Source organism: Ixodes scapularis, unplaced genomic scaffold (genome assembly GCF_016920785.2).
Source record: "Ixodes scapularis isolate PalLabHiFi unplaced genomic scaffold, ASM1692078v2 PGA_scaffold12__126_contigs__length_90152505, whole genome shotgun sequence".
Taxonomy (NCBI): domain Eukaryota; kingdom Metazoa; phylum Arthropoda; class Arachnida; order Ixodida; family Ixodidae; genus Ixodes; species Ixodes scapularis.
The window spans coordinates 21,002,657-21,024,591 of record NW_024609838.1 but is presented as its reverse complement, the minus strand read 5'-3'; the positions used below and the strand labels follow the sequence as shown (position 1 = coordinate 21,024,591).

At 46.4% G+C, this 21,935-nt stretch overlaps 1 protein-coding gene across 1 annotated transcript; it reads right to left on the bottom strand.

Moving 5' to 3' along the window:
- Window positions 1-1,115: 1,115 nt before the first annotated feature.
- Window positions 1,116-21,924, bottom strand: LOC8043544 (polyadenylate-binding protein-interacting protein 1). Its single transcript, XM_002399893.5, is given in 12 exon segments — window positions 1,116-1,437; window positions 6,489-6,583; window positions 6,971-7,073; window positions 9,098-9,216; window positions 10,705-10,827; window positions 13,043-13,151; window positions 16,479-16,594; window positions 18,742-18,900; window positions 20,634-20,755; window positions 21,606-21,641; window positions 21,644-21,696; window positions 21,698-21,924. Coding segments are annotated over 12 exon segments (1,158 nt in total). The 5' UTR covers window positions 21,730-21,924; the 3' UTR covers window positions 1,116-1,346.
- Window positions 21,925-21,935: the final 11 nt, after the last annotated feature.

Sequence of the window (21,935 nt, the reverse complement as noted above, 5' to 3'; positions counted from 1 at the left end):
AGCTCCTATAGAAGCTGGGAAAATTAAAAGAAAGCAATAGGATACATTGGCAGCACCAACCACGTTAGCCCCAGTGACTCTGTTAACCTGGCCTAGACTTCCAGACAAACCAAATGGGGACACTATTTCGAGACACCTTCGCCTAAATTGCCTGCAATGCTTGCAAAAAAAAGTAACCGACACCGATATACTCCATTTATCTCTAAACTGACAGTGCAGTGTGGCAGCTACGCTCTTACTGGACCAATCGGTCACTTTACTTTCATCACCTGGCCCCACCCCCTGCATGTGGGTGTGGAGGGCAGCATTATCATTTGGTGGAGGTACGACAGATCGCTGGTCTAACGAGCGCACATCTTCCACTGCACTGCCAGCTTAGGAGTGAATGGTGTATGCACCACCTTACCCGCCCATATCACCCAGGTGAAAAATGCCAAGTCACTAAGCTGTGGATGCATGCACAGCACCTGATGTTCCGCAGAAGAGAGCAACAGCACTATGCTCGAAGCGCGTTCCACAGCCCAGTGGATGAAGACGGCAGCATGAAAAGGCTATTGAAATGGTCTATAGACCCTTCTGCTCAGGTGAGGAGAGGGAAATGAGCCTCCATGTTTGGGCAGTTCCGGTGGTACTGCACACTGGAACTGCCCCAACGATGAGAACGGCACAAGCCCTTTCCCTCTTTTACCTCGACGATCCTGTCGAAATGCCTGGATGTCCGTAGATGGCGCTGCAAACAAAATGGTGGAATGGTCTACACCAGTGGTTCTCAAATGGGGGTCCGCAAAGGCATTTTAGGGGTTCGTGAAGCCTTGCCGTATCAGTCAAACCCAGCAATAAAAGTTTTTTTTTTTTCAGATTGAGAACAAAAGTTCTAATATTCATACGAGTCTTTTTTGTGTGTATGTCAATGAGAGAAGTCTATTTCACACTAGCCCTTAGTTATATCACCTTATGAGATCATTATCATAATTAACCTATACATTTCCCTTCCTCTCACCACGAACGGGGTCCTCCATCATCTCCGCCGACCCATAAGGGGTCTACAAAACATCAATGGTTAAGAATCACTGGTCTACACCATGAGACGTTTGAGGAATGCTCTGCACAAGCCCTTCGCTGCAAAAGGTTTTATTTCCATCCGACAAGACGCCCCAAGAGCACTTTGTGCGTTGAAATGTACAAGTTCGCTGTCCTCAACTCAATGGCCTGAACGTAATAGAGACAGAATTAACAAAAATAGTCCCTGCCTACTTACAAAAGGTGTGTGTATGTGTGTGAATGGCATTGTTCTTAAAATGTTGGACAATGCAACGCATTCGCGGCCCCAATCCCCCCATGACACGTCACTGGCCCGACTGCAACAGGAACTCCTCGTAGGCCGCTGCAATCTCGTCGTCCATTTCCTCGTTGTCGAAGTTGTTGGAGTAGTCGCCACTGGAAAGGAGGCATGCACGGAGATGTCCGTCAGTTAGGTAAGCTCACAAATCTCGAGTCAACACATCCAGCAACCACTGCCACCAAGAAAGGAGAGATACACTGCGCAATACTGTTAATGCAACAAAGCAATAGCCAGTTTTTTTTTTCTCTTGGTATTGGGGGTTGTCATTAGAACTACCGGTGTGGTAAAAAGTGCTCACTTGGGGCACTAAGCTAAGGGCTAAAATGTTGTGTTTGCCCTAACAGTGTCACACTGTGTACATAGGCACTAACGAAAAGTGTGAACCCTCTTTTCACACAGTGCAAAAGCATAGAGCATGGAATAAGAACCTAACTGGGAAGTCCCGTTCACACACTTGCGATTGAGTAAGACCGGCAGAGACAAGGCTGGTTTTTAAGCTTCTTCTGATGGCTTAGGACCTGCTCCGCAGCAGTGCATCCAGTCCTAAGCTGTCGCAAGAGGCTTAAATGCCGGTTCTGTATCCGTCGGTCCTACCCGGTTTCAAGTGTGTGAATGGGCCTTAAGTCTAGCTGTTGGAATAAGACGCCAAAGTTACAGTATTAATTATGAATTCATACAAAAGCACGAGGAGAATCTATGAACTCATGCAAGCACATGCCATCTACTTCCAATAACAAGTGTCATTCCCCCATTAAATATTTTTCGAAAATTGCTTCTAAATATTAAATTAGATCATGACGAGTTAGGAGACTGGCATCTCATACCAACCACCAGGGTTACGTTAAGGAAGTGACGCATAGTTAATTTATTTGTGGTGCAAAACAACCAGTGTAGACCACCCACGCTGGCAATCGATCACACCATCCTAGAAACAAATAATACCACTTCAGCATTTGCCCAGAAACATTTAAAACTAATTATTAGTTGCAAATGCTTTCAAACAATTTACTCCTTTAAGTATATACATTTTCTTTTAATTTGCTTTATTAGTACCTTTACTGTATCAGTAGTACCTCTAAGGCCATACCAGCATACTTCAACTCTTGTTCTCTGTATCCATATTTTTCTTATTCTACAGAGACCTTCTATAGCATTCAAGTTTTATTCAATGATTGACTCCTGTCAATTGGGCTGAAGTTTGAAAATTGGAGTGCATCTAATTGTTGGAAAGTAACACCTAAAAACAAAAAGTAAAAAAAAAAAAGGATGATTTAAGAGATTATGAATACTAGAGGATGGCATTAGAAATCCAAGATGACACTAGTTTTTTACACGACAAGGAAAAAAATTAAAATCGCCCCTGACCAGGAAAATGAGCACATCCCAAAATGCCAGTGTCATCTAGTAAAGAATTGGGCTAGTGTTTTGTATACTATTCGCTATGCAATGTTTCCACATAACCAGGCAGAGAGCTGCTGGCCGCTTATCTTCAAGCCACAAGGTCATGTCATACACTTATATCTCACTAATATGGACATTGTTAATATAGACACGCCGCTATGCAGACAAAAATTTTTGGGAACGACAGGGATAAAAATTTATGGATTTCGGTCTCATTATTATGGACTAATTTTTTGGGGAATGAATGTGTCCACATTACCGAGACAACACTGCATGGGTGTCGCTGCAACTTTCCAATGACGGACACAACACCAAAATGGACCGAGTTGCAGCAGAGCGTTTCTGTACCTCCTTATTTTGCCATCTTTGAGGCTCCATGGCACGTCTTCTGTTTGACCACCAATGAGTGTATCCCAGACAAGCCAACACAAGACCTGCCCCTACCCCGCAAAAGTTTGCTCTGCCTTATGGCTTGGTTTATGATGCGCTTACCCATCCAGCCTCAATATGGCCCAAGGCGCACTCTCGTGGGAACTCGAGGTATCCCCAGCTCTCAAAACTTCCCGTGCCATCCTCACCCCTGAGCAAAGTGTCCCGCTAGTTCAGGCACAATTGTAGAATATCCAAGCTGATGCTTAGCTACGTACCAAGCACTTCCCTATAGTGAATGTTCTCATTGACGAGGCCCGTAGGCTTCTGGTCTACTTGACTGCACAAATGAAAAGACAAATCGGTTCCCTCAGCCATCAATCAATCAATCAATCAATCAATCAATCAAACTTTCAGATCTTGAGGAATGTCAGTTTCTCTCGATGCCTAGGATCCCTTCCCAGACTCGGCACTGGTGAAATTAAGCAATCTAGAGTGTCACAAAAAAAAAATTTACAGGGTTTTTTTTACCGCAAAAATAAACTAGGCATCGCCGAACGCTCATTCTCTGCCCAAAGGTAGCGCTAGGGGTCACAACCAGATGCCCAAGTTTCAGCCCGATCCAATACCTTAATTAAAAGTTATAAGTGATTTTCTGAAAAGTTTGATGGGAAAATAGCGGCCGACGGAGTTTTCAAATACACGGGGCTCTTTGGCACCAGAAACCGAAAACGAGCAAAAATGGGTTCCATTTTCCTATTGAAATTTTCAGAAAATCACTTATAACTTTTGAATAAGGCTGAAATTTTGGCATCTGGTTGTGACCTCTAGTGCAGCCTCTAGGCTGAGTGAGAATGAGCGCTCAGCGGTGCCTAGTTTATTTTTGCGGTGAAAAAAAACCCTGTAAACTTTTTTTTTTTGTGACACCCTGTAGAAGCCTACAGACCACTTAACCTATAATGCATGTATTAGGAAGTGTTTGGCTCATTTACACATATAGGGAGGCCCAGATCTGCTAAAATTACAAGATGCTTAAGCTTCGCCATTAAGAGCAGAACGCAATAGCTAAACATAAAAAACCCCGCTCATTCTTAAGCCAAGCAAACGTGTCTTTGCAGCCTAGTAATAAAGAAAAGAAGAAAAAAAAAGTGTCTGCATGACCTAGCTGGCAGCGTGTCTGGCTTGCAATAGATGACTTGCTATTTTCCCAAGCACCCTGGCCCGTGCGCGAGGAACAGTGGGAGAGATTGTCCCTCGCCTGGCCGCTCTGCCTTCAGATCGCATTGCATTGTCGCTTGTCTCCTCTTAATCCTCTGTTTTTCGATTCCGTTACCTATTTTTATCTATTCCAGTGTATTTTTTATTGCTTCTAATGATAAATTCCCCTTGAGGATCTTGAGCGCTCCAAAAGCGCTCCATTTGGGGCGCGCATATTCCGCTCGCAGATCTCTGGCAGCGCCCGCTCCATGGAGCGCATCGAACCCCACCGAACATGCTCTGCGGGATTTCACAGATCTCTCCGGAAGTTGGCAGAGCGGCCCACGTGATTTCAGTCTAAATCGGCAGTGCGATGCCGCGCGGCGAGGTTGGAGAGGTCAGCGGGCCTGTCGGGCCGTCGAGTTGGATCTGTGCGGGTGCGTCGGTTGTTTATGCGGGATTGTAACGGCTCGAACGCTTCTACCTCGCGTAGATCAGGGATAGAAAGCCGGGACTGTGGAGCGTGGTAAATCGTAAGCGCTGACATCTGTGATCGTGAGAGGAAGAACGACAGAAAAACCGGAGGCAGACGCAAGGTTAGGCCTGTTCATTCTGCAGCCAATGATTGTTTACCTTTTTACACTGCATTCCGCCGGCGTTTTCCCGTGAAATAAAGCAAGAAGAGATTAGGCAACGACCGTGCAAGTGATGGTTTGTTACCTCTGCGTTTATTAAAGTCAGACCAGAAATCTAAACTCCACCGCTGGCAATCGCTGTCCGTGCCCCGCCGCTTTGAGGCGGCCGAAAGGTATGTGACAATGCCGAACGCGGACGTATTCGTGATTTGTGACATGGGCGCCGTGGTACGTATAATTTCGCCCGGCCTGTGTCGCGTGTTATTTCTGCAACTAAGCAGTGACAGTTGTCACTGGTCGTCGGAAAGATCAGTCGGCTGAGGCGTTGGTGGGCATGTCAAGTTCGAGCAGCGGCCATTTTGAACGGCGGCGGGAAAAGCGGTGGGGAAAGGTGTGGGGGAGGTCGCTCCAAAAATGCAAGTTTATCTTCCCCTCGTCGATTCGGAGCGGGTCCCACGTAGCGGAATTTTGCCTCCCTCGCGGATTTTGGAAAGCGCCCCGGATCTACGAGTGGAATTCACCATAAGTGTTTCTATTCTTTTCTGCACATGAAATTTCTTGTATATATATAGTATTTGTGTCTTTATTTTGCCTTTTTCGATGGGAGTGCCGACGGACAACACGCCACTTCGCGCGTCGTTTTTCAGTTGAGTACTACCGTTGCTACCGATTCCTATCGCGCTGTTAGCTGTTCATTTTGGTTCATTTGACCCGCGTGCGGTCAAGAGGAGCCGTTTATGAACACCCACGCACATGTCATAGGGGTAGGCAGAGCTCTAAATAAACAATCACGACACGAGAGCCAAGTGTGCTGTGATTTGGCCACCTGTGCTCGCTCCGTTGACTCGCACTGCAGCGTATGCCTTCGAGTTCCGCTTGCTTGACCAAAATACAGCACGCCATTTTGTCGCCGCGAACCATTTGTCCGAATGTTTGCGAAGGTGAGGCATATGCAACGCTGCGGCGCCTGACAACTGCGCGCTGCGGCGCGATCCTTTCGCATTTGAGAAGGGATCGCGCCGCAAATACGGCAAGTGTTCCAAAATGAGTCTTTGATGGACTGAAACACAAGGAGTCGCACGCCAATCAAAGACAACATGAAGAACGCGCAAGGAACGCGTGATGACCAAGCAGCCAAGTGTGCACCTTCATTGGTCAAAATGGAGAAAAAAAAAACAAAAAAAAACCCCAATGTGTGAACGCATTCTGCGGGTAAACAAATGCACGAGGTGTACAAGCAGCAGACAAACTTGCATGCCGTACACCCTTCAAAAACAAAATGAAAAAAGTCATCTTCGTACTACTGTCGACATTGGCTATAGCAAAATAGCGGCTACAGTGAAGCAATCACGATTTCCCATTCCCTTTTGCACTTCGTTAACCGAAGTCGGTTATAACGAAATAGCGGATATAGCGAAGTGATTTCCAATTCCCATTGACTTTGTTATAACCGGTCTCGACAGTAATAGCGTCCAACAGTGTTCAACATGAATCCGAACAGAAGCAAAGAGGGCGACGAAGGAAGCTGGCAAAAAGGTACTCACTCGTTGCAGTGGAAATTTGCAAACTGTCTTTCGAGGAACACCTCCTCCTCTCTGGACAGGGGAATGCCGTCGGGACCGCACAAGATCGGCAAGCTCTGCAGCGGGGACGAGCGAGGGGGAAGGGGGGACAAAAGGGGCCGTGACTTTCACCTTGGACACACCCAAGTCGCAAGCTCGGACTCGGTAGGAGAACAAATGGTCATGGTAGGTGTACTTATTCCTCGAGTTTGTTTTCGAAGAAGAGGAAAAACAAAGGAGGAAAGATGGGAAGTAGGCAGAGCGATGAGGAAAAAAGAGGATGGTTGTGGTGGCGATGGTAGATTTTTAACAGATGAACTTCTGCAAGAACAGTGAAGAATAAACACTTTTGATATTGGGGCCTTTTTTTTTTCTTTTCCCTCAAAGTTATAGCGAGAGAAGGTTTTGTTTTGCACACCGAAGAGAGGAACAACAACAAAAAAGGCGAATTGTTTGAAACTCACGTCTTCTGCCGCCGAGCTGGCGGGAGAGTCGGAGGGTGTGGACGTTCGCCCCCAGTTTTTTTCACGGAGGTCAAGCACGTTTTTTATCATTCTCTCTGACGTCCTGCAAGTTGGATTGAAATGAAAGGTGAGACAAATGCATTACACCCAAATTGTAACAAGACATTGCAGCAGCCATTGCCAACAATAGAATCAGTCTAGATTGAGGGTCTCGAAACCCTGGCCCGCGGATAGCCGCAGTCTTTGCAGTGATTCTCGGCCCGTGGCCTACTGCTACCGACGCAGAAATAAGCGCGTGTAAGAATATAGCGCCGAGACACGCACCGAAAACGCGAACGAAGATGTCAATAAGAACGAAGGAAAATTGCATCGAAACACGGGTTCCCTTGCCACATTGTCATCACCAGCATCACTATTCACATTCCTGTTCCACGTCCGTATGACTGCACAAACTGATTGCATTCTCTCTTATGCCGAGCTTAGAGTACAGCCTGTGGTCGCCATCAGGCCTACCCCTCTCATTAGTAGTTTTCTGCCCTGTGCAAACATACCAGCATTTCTATGCACTGATTTATGCCTGACGAGTTTCCTGGTTCACAACTATTTTGTAATGTCCTAAGCAGCAACATGCAGAATTCAAAAAATAATGTATAAGTATTCGTCCATTTTACATTACATTTAGAAGCTTATTTATGTTTCCTCATTTAGTATTTCCTCGTTCATATTGTTCATTTTCTAGCCCTGAGAACTGCGACAGATCCCCGATCCGGCCCCTTAGCCAAAAACGTTTGGAGGCTTCTGGTCTAGACCACCTGTTGGTCTCCGACCCACAGCAGAGTATTCTCGCTCGCAGCAACATGAATCTAACCCATATGACAAATCTTAACGAAAAGAAAAAGGAGTCGTTCACATTTGTTTGCTTTTTCTAAAAACAACCTACCTGTTTCCCTAGCTCTTAGCGTTTGTTTGTAATCACGGCATGGTAAAAAGCTGTCCACTTGATACACCTTGTTCCTAGTATTTTTTTTCTTTTCAATTCTACCACAGATGTTTAGAGTTTTTCTAGTGATTTACTCACTGCTGGAGCTACGAGTGGTGCGAGCATTTTCACCAACTTCATGTTGCTAGTTTCTTTTTTTTTTTAAAAAGAAACCACGTAATAATGACTCATAAAAAAGAGTGGGTCTCGACGCGAGCTCCTGAAAAACTAACGGTTTGTAACCCGAACCTTCGTTTCTCCTAGGAAATCTTGAAATCGTAAGCCGACTATTTTCCAAATCGGACGGGCCTAGCAGATGCACCTGAAGGCCAAAGACAGGCGTTTCACCGTACTCCCAATGCCCGTTGTCCAAATCCCCATATCGCTGGCTGGTTTGAGACAGGGCTAGACTACTTTGCTTCTCTCAACACAATGGGAGATAAGAAAACCTACAGAAGAGCAGGTGCTCAAAACTGTTTTCCTTACGCGGAAACTGAAGCGCATTCCATACTGAATTAAAACAAACTTGTGGGTTAGTTGGTCCCACATGACAAAGCACAGCACAAAGGACAAAGGCTAGTGGAAAGAGACGACAGGACAAGCACACGCCCTCTCGTCTCCATCCACCAGCCCGTCTTTTGCGCCGTGTTTTCTCCGGTCTACATCTCATAAAACATTCAGGACCCAGTACCTTCCCGATAGCTTCAAAACTGGAGAGACTGCATCCCGCTTACAACCTAACTGTTTCACCCCTTGGGCAATAGCATACTTTCCTGTGTATAAGTAACACTTCTCTCCTTCGAAATCCCAGTTAGTGTCTTATACGACGGCGCGGCTCATATACATTATTTTTGTAAGTATGGACCTTAACTGTGCAAGATGTGGGCCGTATTGACATTTACAATGAAAGAGGAAAGGTAGGCCACCCGCTGACGGCCTGCTCTTCTGGCGTTCCAAAGACGGTTTAAAGCGGGGAGACATACGTGTGTGTCGTCATTTGCAACACTCCGTCACTGTGTGGAACTTAAATTCCAACTTCTTCGTAAAAAAAAAAACGTTTATATGGGGGGTACGGCTAATACATCCTTCTGAAGCCAATAAAGATGCGTAATAAAGAACAAGGTTGAAGCTGGGAAGAGGGTTCTTACGCGTCAATGTCGCTTCTCTGGGCCAACTCGCTCAACTTGCTGAACAGGCTGTCCATGTTTGGCGTCTCCCCGCCGGGGGTCCCGGCCTTTTCGAGGTCTTCCAGGTTGCCACCGGTCAGCTGCCAGGTTGAGTCGAGACAATCCGAAGCCGGGGAACAAGGAGACAAACAAACGCAAGGTCAGTGTCATGTCCACCCACAAGGCATGCTGACTGGGTTTCACAACCCTCAGAGCTGAACCTTCTCTTTTTAGGAATTTGTTTCACCCAAGCGTATAACTCTTCGGAATCCAAAAGGGCAGGGCAAAGTCACTAGATGGGTTTCAGTGTACTGAAACTCGCTTTTTTGCGCAGCGCACCACCATTTTGGGTCTATTTGCCCAGAGGAGTTTGTTTTTGGCCACCACGTTCTGAGTGAGACAATCTAAATTTATGGTGACAGGTTGTTCCATAAGAACCAATTTCTCGCATACCGACATTTTCTTATGCCTGCAACAGGTCAATGTACCCAAGCCCCAATCATTCTTTATTGATCTCTAACAACAAGGCTACAAATATGCTTTTTCCTTTTATCTTAAACAAAACAATGCTTTTTCAAATTAAAAACTTAGGGGACGCTTAAGCTTTGCCTTTAAGAGTGAAATGCAAGATCGTTATCGGGTCCTGGTCGCAAAGCCTTGTCATGTAAACCCGTGCTCGTTCGCAAGCCGTGCAAGCGTGTGGTCTAAATTGTAGCGTCACGTGTCGTCACATGACATCATGTCACGTGATGCAGGACGTCACACGTGGCTGCACATTTTGCGTGATGAGGTTTCTTCGTCCCACCGACACCGGATTTTCTGCGACCATGAGCTCCTACGCATTAAAAACAGCCAGGCCAATGAACGTGCAGGTTCACACCACCTCAATTAGATGGCACCACTTGCAGCGCTAAATTGTCGCGGTGATGGTTGCACAGGAGTCTCCTTTGAGCCAAGACGAAGGAATCAAAGATCACTTCCTTCCGGGAGATTGATGCCAATAAGAAAGGTTGAGCAGTTGATTGCATATACAGGTCCAAAAACGCCTACATAAGCTTTTTCAGTACAACGACACGTCACAGCAATTTAAATGTGGCTATTTCAGAATGGGCTCGGATTTCTGGGATCCAAAATGGGGACCGCACTGCCAACCAGAACAAAACACAAAGATTGTCGGCGGAATGAAAAGGAATGCAATATTGCGGACACTTATCCAGAGACTGTAGGGTAAGGTAGTGCGGTGCACCTAATGATGACGCTCAAAAAGAAAACAAAAAAAGGGCATATATTTCTCCCAGAAACTGAACTTTTTAGGCCGATTCACACACACAACTATGTTCTAAATCAGCACTAGAAACAGCGCTGATGGAGCACTAACGCAACTTAGCACCGACGCAGCGATATTTCCTCCGAGATAAAATCAAAATTGGGGGCTTTACGCTCCAAACTGACTACTAAGGGCGTCCAGCACGCTCCAGCGCAGGACCGGCCCTTCGTACTTTCAAAGCTCGCATGTTTCCACCTCGCACCGCGCTCGGCACAAGAAGCCCGAAGGGTTCGTGCTTGGCCGTCGCGTCGGCGAACCTCACCTTGAGCACTTGGATGGTGCATTTGATGTTATCTTTGCTCATGGCCTGCAGAAGTGTGTGCATCATGTCCGGAATGCAGGCTGCCACGTGCTTCACCTTGTACGAACTGTCCTCTCTGGAGAACTGTTGGGTAGAGGGGAAAAAATCGAGCAGTCCCGCATTAATCCACAGTACAATCACGGCGATGTGGCTAGGCATCAGCGGCGCGTTCGCGCACCGTGGGGTAAGTGAACAAAACGCGTTTGGAACAAAACAGACATCTGACCATTTTGTTCCAAATGCTTTTGTTTCTTTTTTTATTCCAGAGCGTGTGAAAGCACATCTCCCACACAAGATCTTGGCATTGCCAGTGCTACGACAACACTTTGTTGTTGGCTATTTTTTTTTTTTGGAGTGCAAGCAGTGGGTATTGGGTACTACAAAAACCCCAAGTATAGAGTGGGTTATTAACACTGCGGTGTAGCTCAGTTGTATCGCCTACATTCCGCTCGCAGCTGACCCAGGTTCGATTGCCGCGGGTGGCGGGCAATCTTTTTCGAGGATTTGGCAACGTTGACGACGGACGCCTTACATCACCGAGGAAAACGTCAGTGAAGACTATAACTACAACACCAACAACAGATATAATTTCCAGTGGTGGGAAGAACCCATAACAGATATCACCATAAAAACACGCCTTAGCCTCTCGATTTATTTTCGGGGATGAAAAGCTGCTTCAGTCAATTTTCACAAATTAAAAATCCAACTACACAAAACGACTTGAAGACATTATTATCCGAAACGCCACACACCTTGAGCCTCCTGGGAGTGATTAATACGGCATCAATCTTTTTTTTCCTGTTCAAATGTTCGCTGAACTGGTCTAACCCCAGATTCGACAGAAGTTTGCAATGCCCTCACCTGTAGCGCCTTCACTGCGCTTTGCACTCCCAGGATACATCAGAGGCAGGGTGTAAGATACACACTGCGATCTACTTATAATGCTACCATCTATAACTATCAGTTTCTAGAGTTTCTAAACTGGAAATGCTTAGTTTCTAGTTCAGATACAACGATAGGCGGTTATAACGATTGAAATTTTGGGATTCTCGTTGTCGTTATAAGTGGATTGCACCGTATATAGATGTGGACACCGCATGCATCACAGCTGCCAGATAAAGTCCTCTCCTAGCCTTGGTTGCAGGCGGTGCCACCAGATGACCCTTCGATAATTGGCTAGTGGCAGCCCGTCGCGGGCCCGGCTTCTCTATGGGAGACATGCATGTTTTTAAAGACGTCTTCTGGGTATGCCCAGAAGACGTATAGAACTTGGCACTCGTGCTACGCGCGTTAGTTGGACACAGCTTCATCATTGACTTTAGTTTCGTGCTTCAATGGCCACAAGAACAGTTTTATGAATGCATCGAGACGGAGAGATCTGCAGTGCGGTGTTCGAGCCAACATCCGTCAAGGTTGGAGCAGACATGCCGAGCGGAAAGCAGATGTGCCTGGGCGATGTGGTAACGAGACACTTTTTTTTACAGCGAAGCTGTTTATGGCTAGGGTTCTGCGGATTTTTCATGTGCAGCGACTAAACACTATGCTAGCACCGCCGCACAGGCAAGCCTTCTCTGTATAAGATTCAAACTGAATAACCAAAATAAAGCGTTAACGAATGCGCGTGCAAGATACCATTTGTTTTCGGCTTTTGCTTTAGAATCTTTACTGCTGCAGATGCCGGCACAAGTGAAGCGTGGAACACCGTTCCCTGCATTTTCCTTGATGCTTGGGTAATTTAGCAGTAAGTCTATTCAGTAGATTAGTTATCAACAGGCACCATTTTCAAGATCAGCAGACTCTCAGGTATATAATAAAGGTTCCTCAAAGATTTGCCGCTGTGAGACACGCATCGGCCATGTCTACGTTCGCACCGCCCTCTCTTTGTGGTCGTTCCAAGAGCTTGCGTGCCTAGTTTCCTTTCCTTCAGCTCCCCCAGGGTGGTGGTCCCGTCGCGGGTGTCTACTTTCCGCTGGCTCCTCGGGGTGGTTCTGTGTCGTATGCTAAACAGCTTCGCTTGTCATCCACCTTCGCAGAGTGGAATGGCTCATGATCTTTTTGTTTTCGTTCCTTTGTTCTTTCTTCTTCAGTTGCGCCGCCCAGTTGGTGCAGACGTCGTTGGCACGGGCCGCTCAGGCTTGCGCCGACAGGACTTCATCCAGTCGATTGCATCGCGGCATTCACCGTGCCGCGCATCCCCACCTAAAGAGTAACTTATGCCGCGGCTGAAGGGGGACACTTCGCAGTCCCTTTAGCAAAGACTAGACCGGACCGGTCCAGGAAAAACAGAAAACGAACTAACCACCATCTGTGAGAAGAGCTCAGCGATGAACAGCAGCAGTCCCCGCAGGTAAGGGCCGCCGAAATCTCCAGCTGCGAGGTCGCTGCGTCTGAGGCACTCCACGTGACACCTGGGGAGAGAAGCGACGCGTGAGGACTTGAACGCTACGACTTAATTCGGCTCCGGTCTTCGCTCCTCCTACTATGGTGCATAGAACGTGTCTTTCACAGGTGTGTTTATCGCGACCTAAGGAGCGGTCCCTCGATTTCTGCCCGACGACATCACCAAAGTGTCATGCTGTCACCAGCCACGATCCGACGCTCGCATTCTCTCGCACTTTCTCTTTAGAACTTCTATGACTGACCGCCAACATCCGGCACCATGACAATCCGGCTTTTGCGACGCTGTCTGTTGCCACTTCGGGATCACTTTCGGTGGTCTCAAACCAAGCACAAAATAAACGGAGGAAAAAAAAATTTTTAAAAATTGCTCGGTTTAGATGTTTTGTCAAACTAAACAAAGGTGCGACAGCACTTGACGTGGTTTTTATAGCAAGCTGCACGTTCTATTGGAATGGCATGCAATGCGCACGTGGCGAAGTAATCGTGAATGTTTGACCCGGGCCGACCTTCCGCCGTGAAACGGGCCAGAGAAGTCAGCGCCTGCAGATAGAAAGCTCAAACTTTCACCGAATGTGCACAGAGCAGGTTAGTTTTACAGAGTTGAATTTCAAGGCATAGTTTTCTTACACTAACAAATGAGAGCAAAAATCTTGCCAAAGCCAAGGTTGGGTGTGTCTGCAGACGACCCAGTTTGCGACAATGTTTACTTGTGGTGCCATCTCCCGATAGGCTCAGCGAGCAGACAAGGGAGAGTCATCTGCTCACTCCGCATATCGGGAAATATAGTGCCCCAAGTAAATAGCATCACAAACTCGGTCGCCTGCAAAACGCGCCCAACCTCTGGCAAGTTTTTTGCTCTCGTTTTTCACGAGAGAACTGCGCCTTGAAACTTTGCGCAATAAAACTGACCTGCTCAGTGCACATTCAATGAAGCTTTCTACATACAGGCACCGACGTTTCCGGCTCATTTTACAGCGGAAGGTGTTCTCGGGACACCCTATGAAAAGGACTTTATTTCCTTATGTGGGCACTTTGCTGGAACATTATATTGAACAGCATGACGTACGTACTGCCGGGCATACAACCCGACTGAAATGTTTCCCCACTTACTAGATTGTTATACTAATGCGCAGGTTCCGCCCTACTAAGCAGCCCATTCCTATGCAGCGAGGGGTGGAGTGTTAGCGTACCACTTACCACCACTTCGTGCAACGCCATTGCTAGCGTATGCTGCGATGTCAAACTAACAGCTGCACTCCGTCGCTGACACTCTCTCCCACTGCCTTGCCACAGCGCAACCGACACGAGCAAGCAAGGTCTGTGGAGGGATCACACGTAAAGCCACAGCTTAAAAAATTGACCTGAGGAGTCGATCACTCCTCAGTCTCCTTCCGTGTAAATAGTGTAAACATTGTAAGCAAAAAAAACAACAACAAAAAAAATCCACTTGTTCTTTAAGCCATGTGCGACGTCCATGAGGCGAGCGGTCGCGGGGTACAACATCACGCCGCTCTCGCTGGCACGTTTTGCTGGGAGTGCAGTGCTTCCAGGGTAGCTGTGCTAGGCGCTCAGTTGCTATAGTATCAGACTGCCATCACACCGACCCAGGTATATATAAACTTTATATCAGGGGTGGAACTCATGAAATGTACTTGGGAGCAGCCACGGGAGCAGCTGAAACAGCTGTTTTGGAGCAGGTTGGGAGCAGCTAAAACTACATTCTGGAGCAGGCTAGGAGCAGCTCAGATCAGTTTGCATCGCACTTCAGCTTGTGTCTTAGACAAGCACTGGAGCAATTTCAATTGTGCTTAGCAGCACAGATAAACATGAGTGGTTAGGGACCCAGGCAGATGGGATAACAGTGTAATAGATGCGAAAACTTGAAATTTTGCGAGCCTTAATGAGAATCAAAAAGCTAGTAGTACCTGATGTTTCTGAAGATAGCGTCCTTAATATTTTCTTAGTGGCTTTCGGCTGCTCAAAATGCAAACCAGCACTACTTATCGCACAACCCGCACGTGATTGACATAGTAATTATATGTGCGAACCACGTGACGAGCGTAAACAATGGACATGCAGTCGCACGGAGGAGCAGGGCAACAAATTTCGAGTTTATCCTATTGTGCAACTCGATATCGAAGCAGCAGGCTACGATTAACGAAGTTATCGTATTTGAAGCGATAAGCAGGAGCAAGGTTAAAGTACGCCGAGCAGATAAGTAGAGCTGCTGGCCGGCAAGGTTTCGGATCGGACCGCGTTTCAGTTCTATCGAATCACGATTTATCTTGCGAGAATGCGGTTCCAACTCCTAAGGATGAAGTACCAAAAGGAATCTTTTGCTCATTTGCTTTCGACTGGATGACGTCCGGATTCCGGGCCGCAGAGCCTCATGCAATCTGATGCTTAACGACTCGACCTCACCTCGGCCGACTTGCCCTACCGCTTATGGTTGAAGAATAACAATCCAGTCGCAGGTGGTGTAGCGCTTAGAATCCGAGTTTTTTTCGCGCGCTTCCGACTCGGGATAGACAGGGAGAATAAACAAAACAAAGGATTACAAGGCCGACCAGGCTAAACACCCTCATTGTTGCCAATCGAGTCGATAGAAACCAAAACTAAGACGAAATAAAAAGTTTTTTGGCGCACGTTTTGCGATTTGGCGCATAATGGCGCGAGGTATTGGCTGTGGCGCAGTTTCTGCAACATGGCGCAGGACGGCGCAGACACATGCGTCTGGCGCAAATGGCGCAGCCGTTCCACCCCTGTATATACATCCTTGATGTTGTGTAAAGCCCCAATGTGCCACTCGTTCATGGCACTCATTTATGCGAATGATCGTTCATGGTGCTCACTCATGACGCTTGTTCACGACGCCCGTTCATGACAATTTTTTCATAGAAAACGACTCATAAAGCACATTCTGTGTTAAAAACACAGTTATGCTTGTGAAACTGGCAGAGGCATTTGAAGCAATGATATACTGAAGGTCCTGATATAGCAATAATTTTTTTCTGATAAAAATCTGATTTTGCTCTGAACAGGGCTGTACAAGGTGGTGTTAATATTTAAATATATTTTTTTATGACTGCTGAGAACATAAGGTTGTTCGGGGGTACAAGATAAATGTTTTGTTATTATAATATCATGAATGCAATTACGTTTCAAAATGCACCAACTTTACCACTTTTTATTTTTTCTTGTGGCCAATAAATTAGCACAATTATCCGAATAATCGGGTTTGAATTAATTAATTTACACGCTCAGTTGGAGCCCGAGTCTATGTTAGTACAACGTTTCCACCCAACCGATCCACTAAGCTGCGCTAGAATGCCCACCGGTCCAGCAGCAGGTTCGTGAAGGTGTCATCTTCGAGGTTCTTGATGTGCAGATTGTTCCCCAGGTGGTTGCAGAGCCGTGCCCCGCTATACCTGAAGTTTGGCTCGTTCACGCCCTGCAGAGCAGACAACAGAGAAGGGATGGCACCAATGAAGAACCATGCGGTCGTAAAGAGGCGCTTCCGTCGCATGGACCGCAGTTTTCGTAAGTATTACTATTAAAACACTTCACCCTAATGCTTTGTGTACAAGATAGGGGTCAACTGTTGATACTAGAAACACTGGCTAGGTGGCACAAGCCGCCAACCAATCAAGAGAGTTCAGCAGTACGTATTCATTCATTCGGCAAAGCGGTCAGTCTCTCGGAAATGGAAGCTTCAAACTAATTGATAAATTTTTTTAGAAGAAAAAAGAATTTCCTTACGTCTGCATTGAAAAATCTTTTTGTGCCATATAAAACATTAAAAAAATGTAACATAGAAAAGATTTTTTTTCATCATTCACTTCCACATTTGATAACAACTCGACACGACATCAGCACACTTTTGCATTTTGCTCACATAACGTACAATGGGCACCAAACTTTACCACATAGGTTAGTGCCTTATGTGACCACATCAATTCCCATACCACATCCTCGAACGAGGACCTCAACAAGCCTTTCCACTTGCGGATTTTTTGGTGGGGGACTGACTTGAACTGTGTTTAGTCGAGGACAAAAGTTTTCTCTCAAATGAAGATGGCTCACTACTGTGTTCTGTTGCAAGGTTCTTTGTTCCACACCACATGAAAGAAGCTACAGAGACTGTTCCTGGATGACACGGTTCAGGTTCCGGCACTTCTCTGGGTCCGCGTCGAGCAACTGTGTCAAATCTTGCCAAGCACGCTGCCATGCTTCCTTTCATTCAGCCAGACCTTTTTGCAGATGCAGTGTACTGAAGTGTCCGTATGAGCGCGAGGGGCAGGAAAGCATCTCACGAGCCCACGCAGGACTCAGTCGCACCTACGCCGAGCCTCCTCGAGCAGGACCATACTTGTGTCACGCATGGCGTTAGTCAACACCGAGTTCTTCAAAATGCCACTAGTCAGAAAAATTTGTTACGTGACCATGCGCGCCGCTGGCAACGAGGCTAAGAGTCGCCAGTCTAGTCAGCACCGCTGGGAGTCTACTAACCGGAAAGTGGGATCGAAATTTCGAACCCACTCCAAGCGAGCCGCCAACATTTCGCGGCGACGCACTGGCAGCGTTTCTTGTTAATGTAAGCATCTTCGAAGCTGTGCGCTCAGTGAACTGTTCAGACTCTCCTTTCTGCAACATTCTCAAAAATAATATTTCTTCATTCCTTTTTTTTTTTTTTTCTTGCTTAAAAATTAATTTTTAATACCGCTATCACCTTCAAAATTCGGCGCTACGAGCAGCACCATTAAGGAGGGGCACTGCAAACCTATACACTCAGCCTGCCGGGCTCTTTTTTGCTCGCAGAACATTGTTTTGTTTAAAAACAAATTATAAAAAGCTTATTTGCAAGTTCTTTTATTGCAGACCAATAAAGAATGATTGCTGCTTGCATACACTGAGCAATGAGGCATAACAAAATGTCAGTGTATGAGAAATTGTTTTTTGAAAACTACTTGTCATCGGGAATTTGGGGCGGCTCACCAAGAGGACAGCAGCGCCCCTGGCTGCAGCTGTTGACCATGTACCAAACTCTGGCCGAAGTTTCGTGACCAGTAAAGTATTGAAGGACTCTGATAAAGCTTTTGTTTTGTTTTTTTACTGTCTCTCTTTATCATCCCTTTCATTCTTTCTAGTCTCCAACCCTACTCTCCCCTTTTTTTTTTTTTTGCAAAGTAGCAAACCAGGATAGGATTGTTTATAAATAAACAATCCTATCCTGGTAAAGCTAATAGTGCTCCGTGCTAAGCCTATCACAATGTTCTGTCTCGTTCGATACATGGCACTGGCACACAACTGCTCCTTTTTGTCATAATGTATAGATTGCAGCCGTTGAAGCAGAGGGATCGCTTTCATTGAAACCTCAATTGTGACTAGTCTCTTGGATGACAGTGCCACAGTGCTCTGTTGGCGTTTTGCGGTGCTGTGGGGTCACGAATTGACACAATCCGTCCTCGCTGTCGTCTGCTCATCTCCTAGTCAGTGGAAATGCATTTGGGAGCCGCACGATCCGTAGATGTGCCGTCACGTGATCAACCTGTCCGCGGATCGGTCCCCCCGTGTGGATCTACCAAAGAAGGGGCTTACTTTGTCGAAAATGGCGTCGACGACTGCAGTGAGGCCTTTCACGTCAGACACACACTCCAGAGCGTTTGTGAGGTAGACAATCTTGGCGTCAAACTCGGCAGGACTCAGGGTCACGTCGTTGATGAACCCCAGCAGCTCCACCATTGGGTAAGAGTAGGGCTACGCAAGAAAAACAAAATAAAAACTCACGTAACTAATAACCAACTTTGTTGTCAGAACAGGCAGTTCGAGCTGCCACAGATTACTGCCAACGGTGATCTTAATTTTCAACATTCGAACCATGACGCTGCCACCATCGGTTTAAAAACTAGATTTGGGACGACGCGGCCAGATGTTGGGAACTTGCTTAAACAGAAGGCCCATTTAATTTCTGTGCAATAATTCACACAACTCCGTTACATTTTATGCCAATAAACACACATCCTCAGATAGATCCTCAAAGGAAGCTACATAAGCATTTAAGTTCAGAGACTCATCTGCTAAGTCTGCTAAATGCATTCCCAGCTTAAACTGGAAATGCAGATGGAGAAACATTGGTTAGTACAAGCAAATGTGGACATATACACACTAGACCGCCACTACACACTCTTACGGACATTTAGAGTACTTCTGAATGCACAGTTCAGCGGCATCTGTAACATAACCTATCTTGCTAACTAAGGGGTTTCCCAGAGAACCCTCAGGGCTTGCCTGAGTTCCCAGATTTCTGTCCCTTCCCCCAAGTGAAGTGTTTTACCAGTTTAAGCATTATTTTAGCAGATCTAAGCCCCCAATCGATGCATAATTGAGTCGCGCGCCCGTTTGTTTGTGCCTTATTGTTCATGAGCTTTGTAGGCTTTTGCACCGCTTCATGCATCAATACTGGGACCAGAAGACTCTCCTCAGCTATCAGTCAAGAATAGGCGTTCCTCAAAATTGAAAAATTAGAGAATTCCTGAACTAAGAGATAAGAAGCGCAATGAAACCTCAGAAAAATTAACATTACAAAACGCAGCATCTGATGTCAAACATTGTTCAAGATACCACAAACTCTCGTCGTCTAACCACAGCTCCAGTAAAGTGAAGAGCATCAGGCATTCTCAATGCAAAGCTTTCCAATAAGGGTCTTACCCTAATTTGATCTCCAGCATCAACCGTTCTAATGCATGGCAGAAAAAGCATAGCGAGTGCACCGGAAATGGTGCTCACCACAATCACTGAAAACATCCCTGACATCGTTCCCAAGCAACTGGACAGAGACTCTCTTGCTGCGAAGCTACGCACCTCGTGGCACTTAAGCTGATAAGGACGGCAAAGTGGGTTTTAGGGGTTCACAACTAATACCCGAGGCACCAAGGCCGAGCAAAGAAAATCAACAGACAATGTTGTCGGCATTCTATTTTTGGTTTCTCGCACAACCTCAAGTCTTCATTATAGTCCCTTAGTGGGCCAAGGAACCCGGTGATGTTGCGACAAAACATGTTATCTATACTACCCATAATAATACACATCTCTTTTTCCCCTACTGATCCGAAATGTTGTAGGATAGTTCATAAGCGTTGTGTTCGCGCACACAAGGACAGTAGCACCGAATACATGAGGTTTTATTTTAGTCTGGCCATCAGCGACTCAGATCCCATTGCCCATGTGCCCCGATCGTTGTCTTTGTGTACAGCGCAATTCAAAATGAAACCAGACATAACAATAAGGAGTGAAGATTACCAGACACTGAGAGGTTAAGCTCACAAAGCCCATCATATCTGGCTGTCTCATTTAGACTTTCACATTACATTCAATGCAGTTGTGACATTACAACGTACACAACACTTAAAGACCATTGCTCTACAAACATATAACACATTTGTTCTTATACAAACAGTGTCAATGGCACAGGGAAAAATAAGATTAGTCACCTCATTGACAGCAGAATGGTTGTCTTCCTTCAGTTGGATCTTGAAGTGTTTCGGCACGAATACAGGTGCGAGGGGAGACAACGTGCTTTTCTTCTCCACGGAACGTACTGCGCCGCTCTCATCTGCAACGATACAGATGCAAGAAAAACGGAATTCAAAACACGCAGTGCAACAGCAAGAAAAAAAACAGTACGAACCGACAGATGCCATCATCCAGCGATTTAAAGAAAAAAAAAAACACCTCTTCACGAAAATAAAAGACGACGAGTTGATGAAGCTAAGAAATATGGCACTTCCTAAGTTTCAAAAGGGGCTGATCATGAGAGGAAAACACGTTGTCGTGGATATTAGTTCAGCGGCGAGAGAGGCTCGTCGGTGCCGACGAACCGAGCTTAAAATTTATCAAAATCAAACAAAAACAAAACAAACAAGCAAAAAAATCTTTTTCGCGTGCGTTCCAAGATGCCACGTTTGGAACGTGCTGGGCCGGCGCGAGCGTGTGGCGTTCCAATCCGGCTTATGTTCACAGCGTTCACAGGAAAGCCGGCGATTGCGCAACACCCGTTAACCTGTTCGAAAAGACGTACGGACGTGACGCCAAAGCTTTACCACGATAACTTCACAAAGCAAGCCTATAAGAGAAAAAAAAAAAAAAAAAACAGAAAACGGAGTCTTCTTTTCGCCGCTTATTTGGGGGGATAGATCGGCAGGCCGTGCCGTTTTCTGCTTGCTAGCGTCAAAAGTGTAAGCATCGCTGATCCGTTTCTTTCACGAAGCGAAGTTAAACGATCAACAGAGGTTCTTTTGTCAACAGCTCGTCGCTCGCAAGCGGCACAGTGCGAGAAGAAAAGACAAACGCCGTTTTCTCCTAACTCGTGTTGTTCGCGTCAACCGCCGTGTTTCTCGGCCAACTCGTCGCGGTAGAAGTTAAGGCGATCAGAAACGTCGACCGAGGAATGGACGGGAGCTGACCTGTCATCCTGTTTTCACGGCTGGTGCCGCCGTCGGCTTCGCCTGGTTGTCGCGCTGGTGTTGTCTCAACGGATGGTATTCCTCGGGCTTTGCCCTGCGGTGATTCTTTTCCGTTGGAATCCATCGCCGTTGGTGGATGCGCTTCAGAAAGGAAGACGAACTTGTATGTTTTTTTTTTCTACGCTCTAATCCGAAGACAGAGCGAGTTTGCAGCACTGACTACGACCATTTACTGTAGTTTAGGCTCGAAACTTGCGTAGTTGAGAAGAACGTCGGTGATACCGATGAGTCCGTGAAACAACCGAGAGCGATGCTCGCTACTGCGCGTGC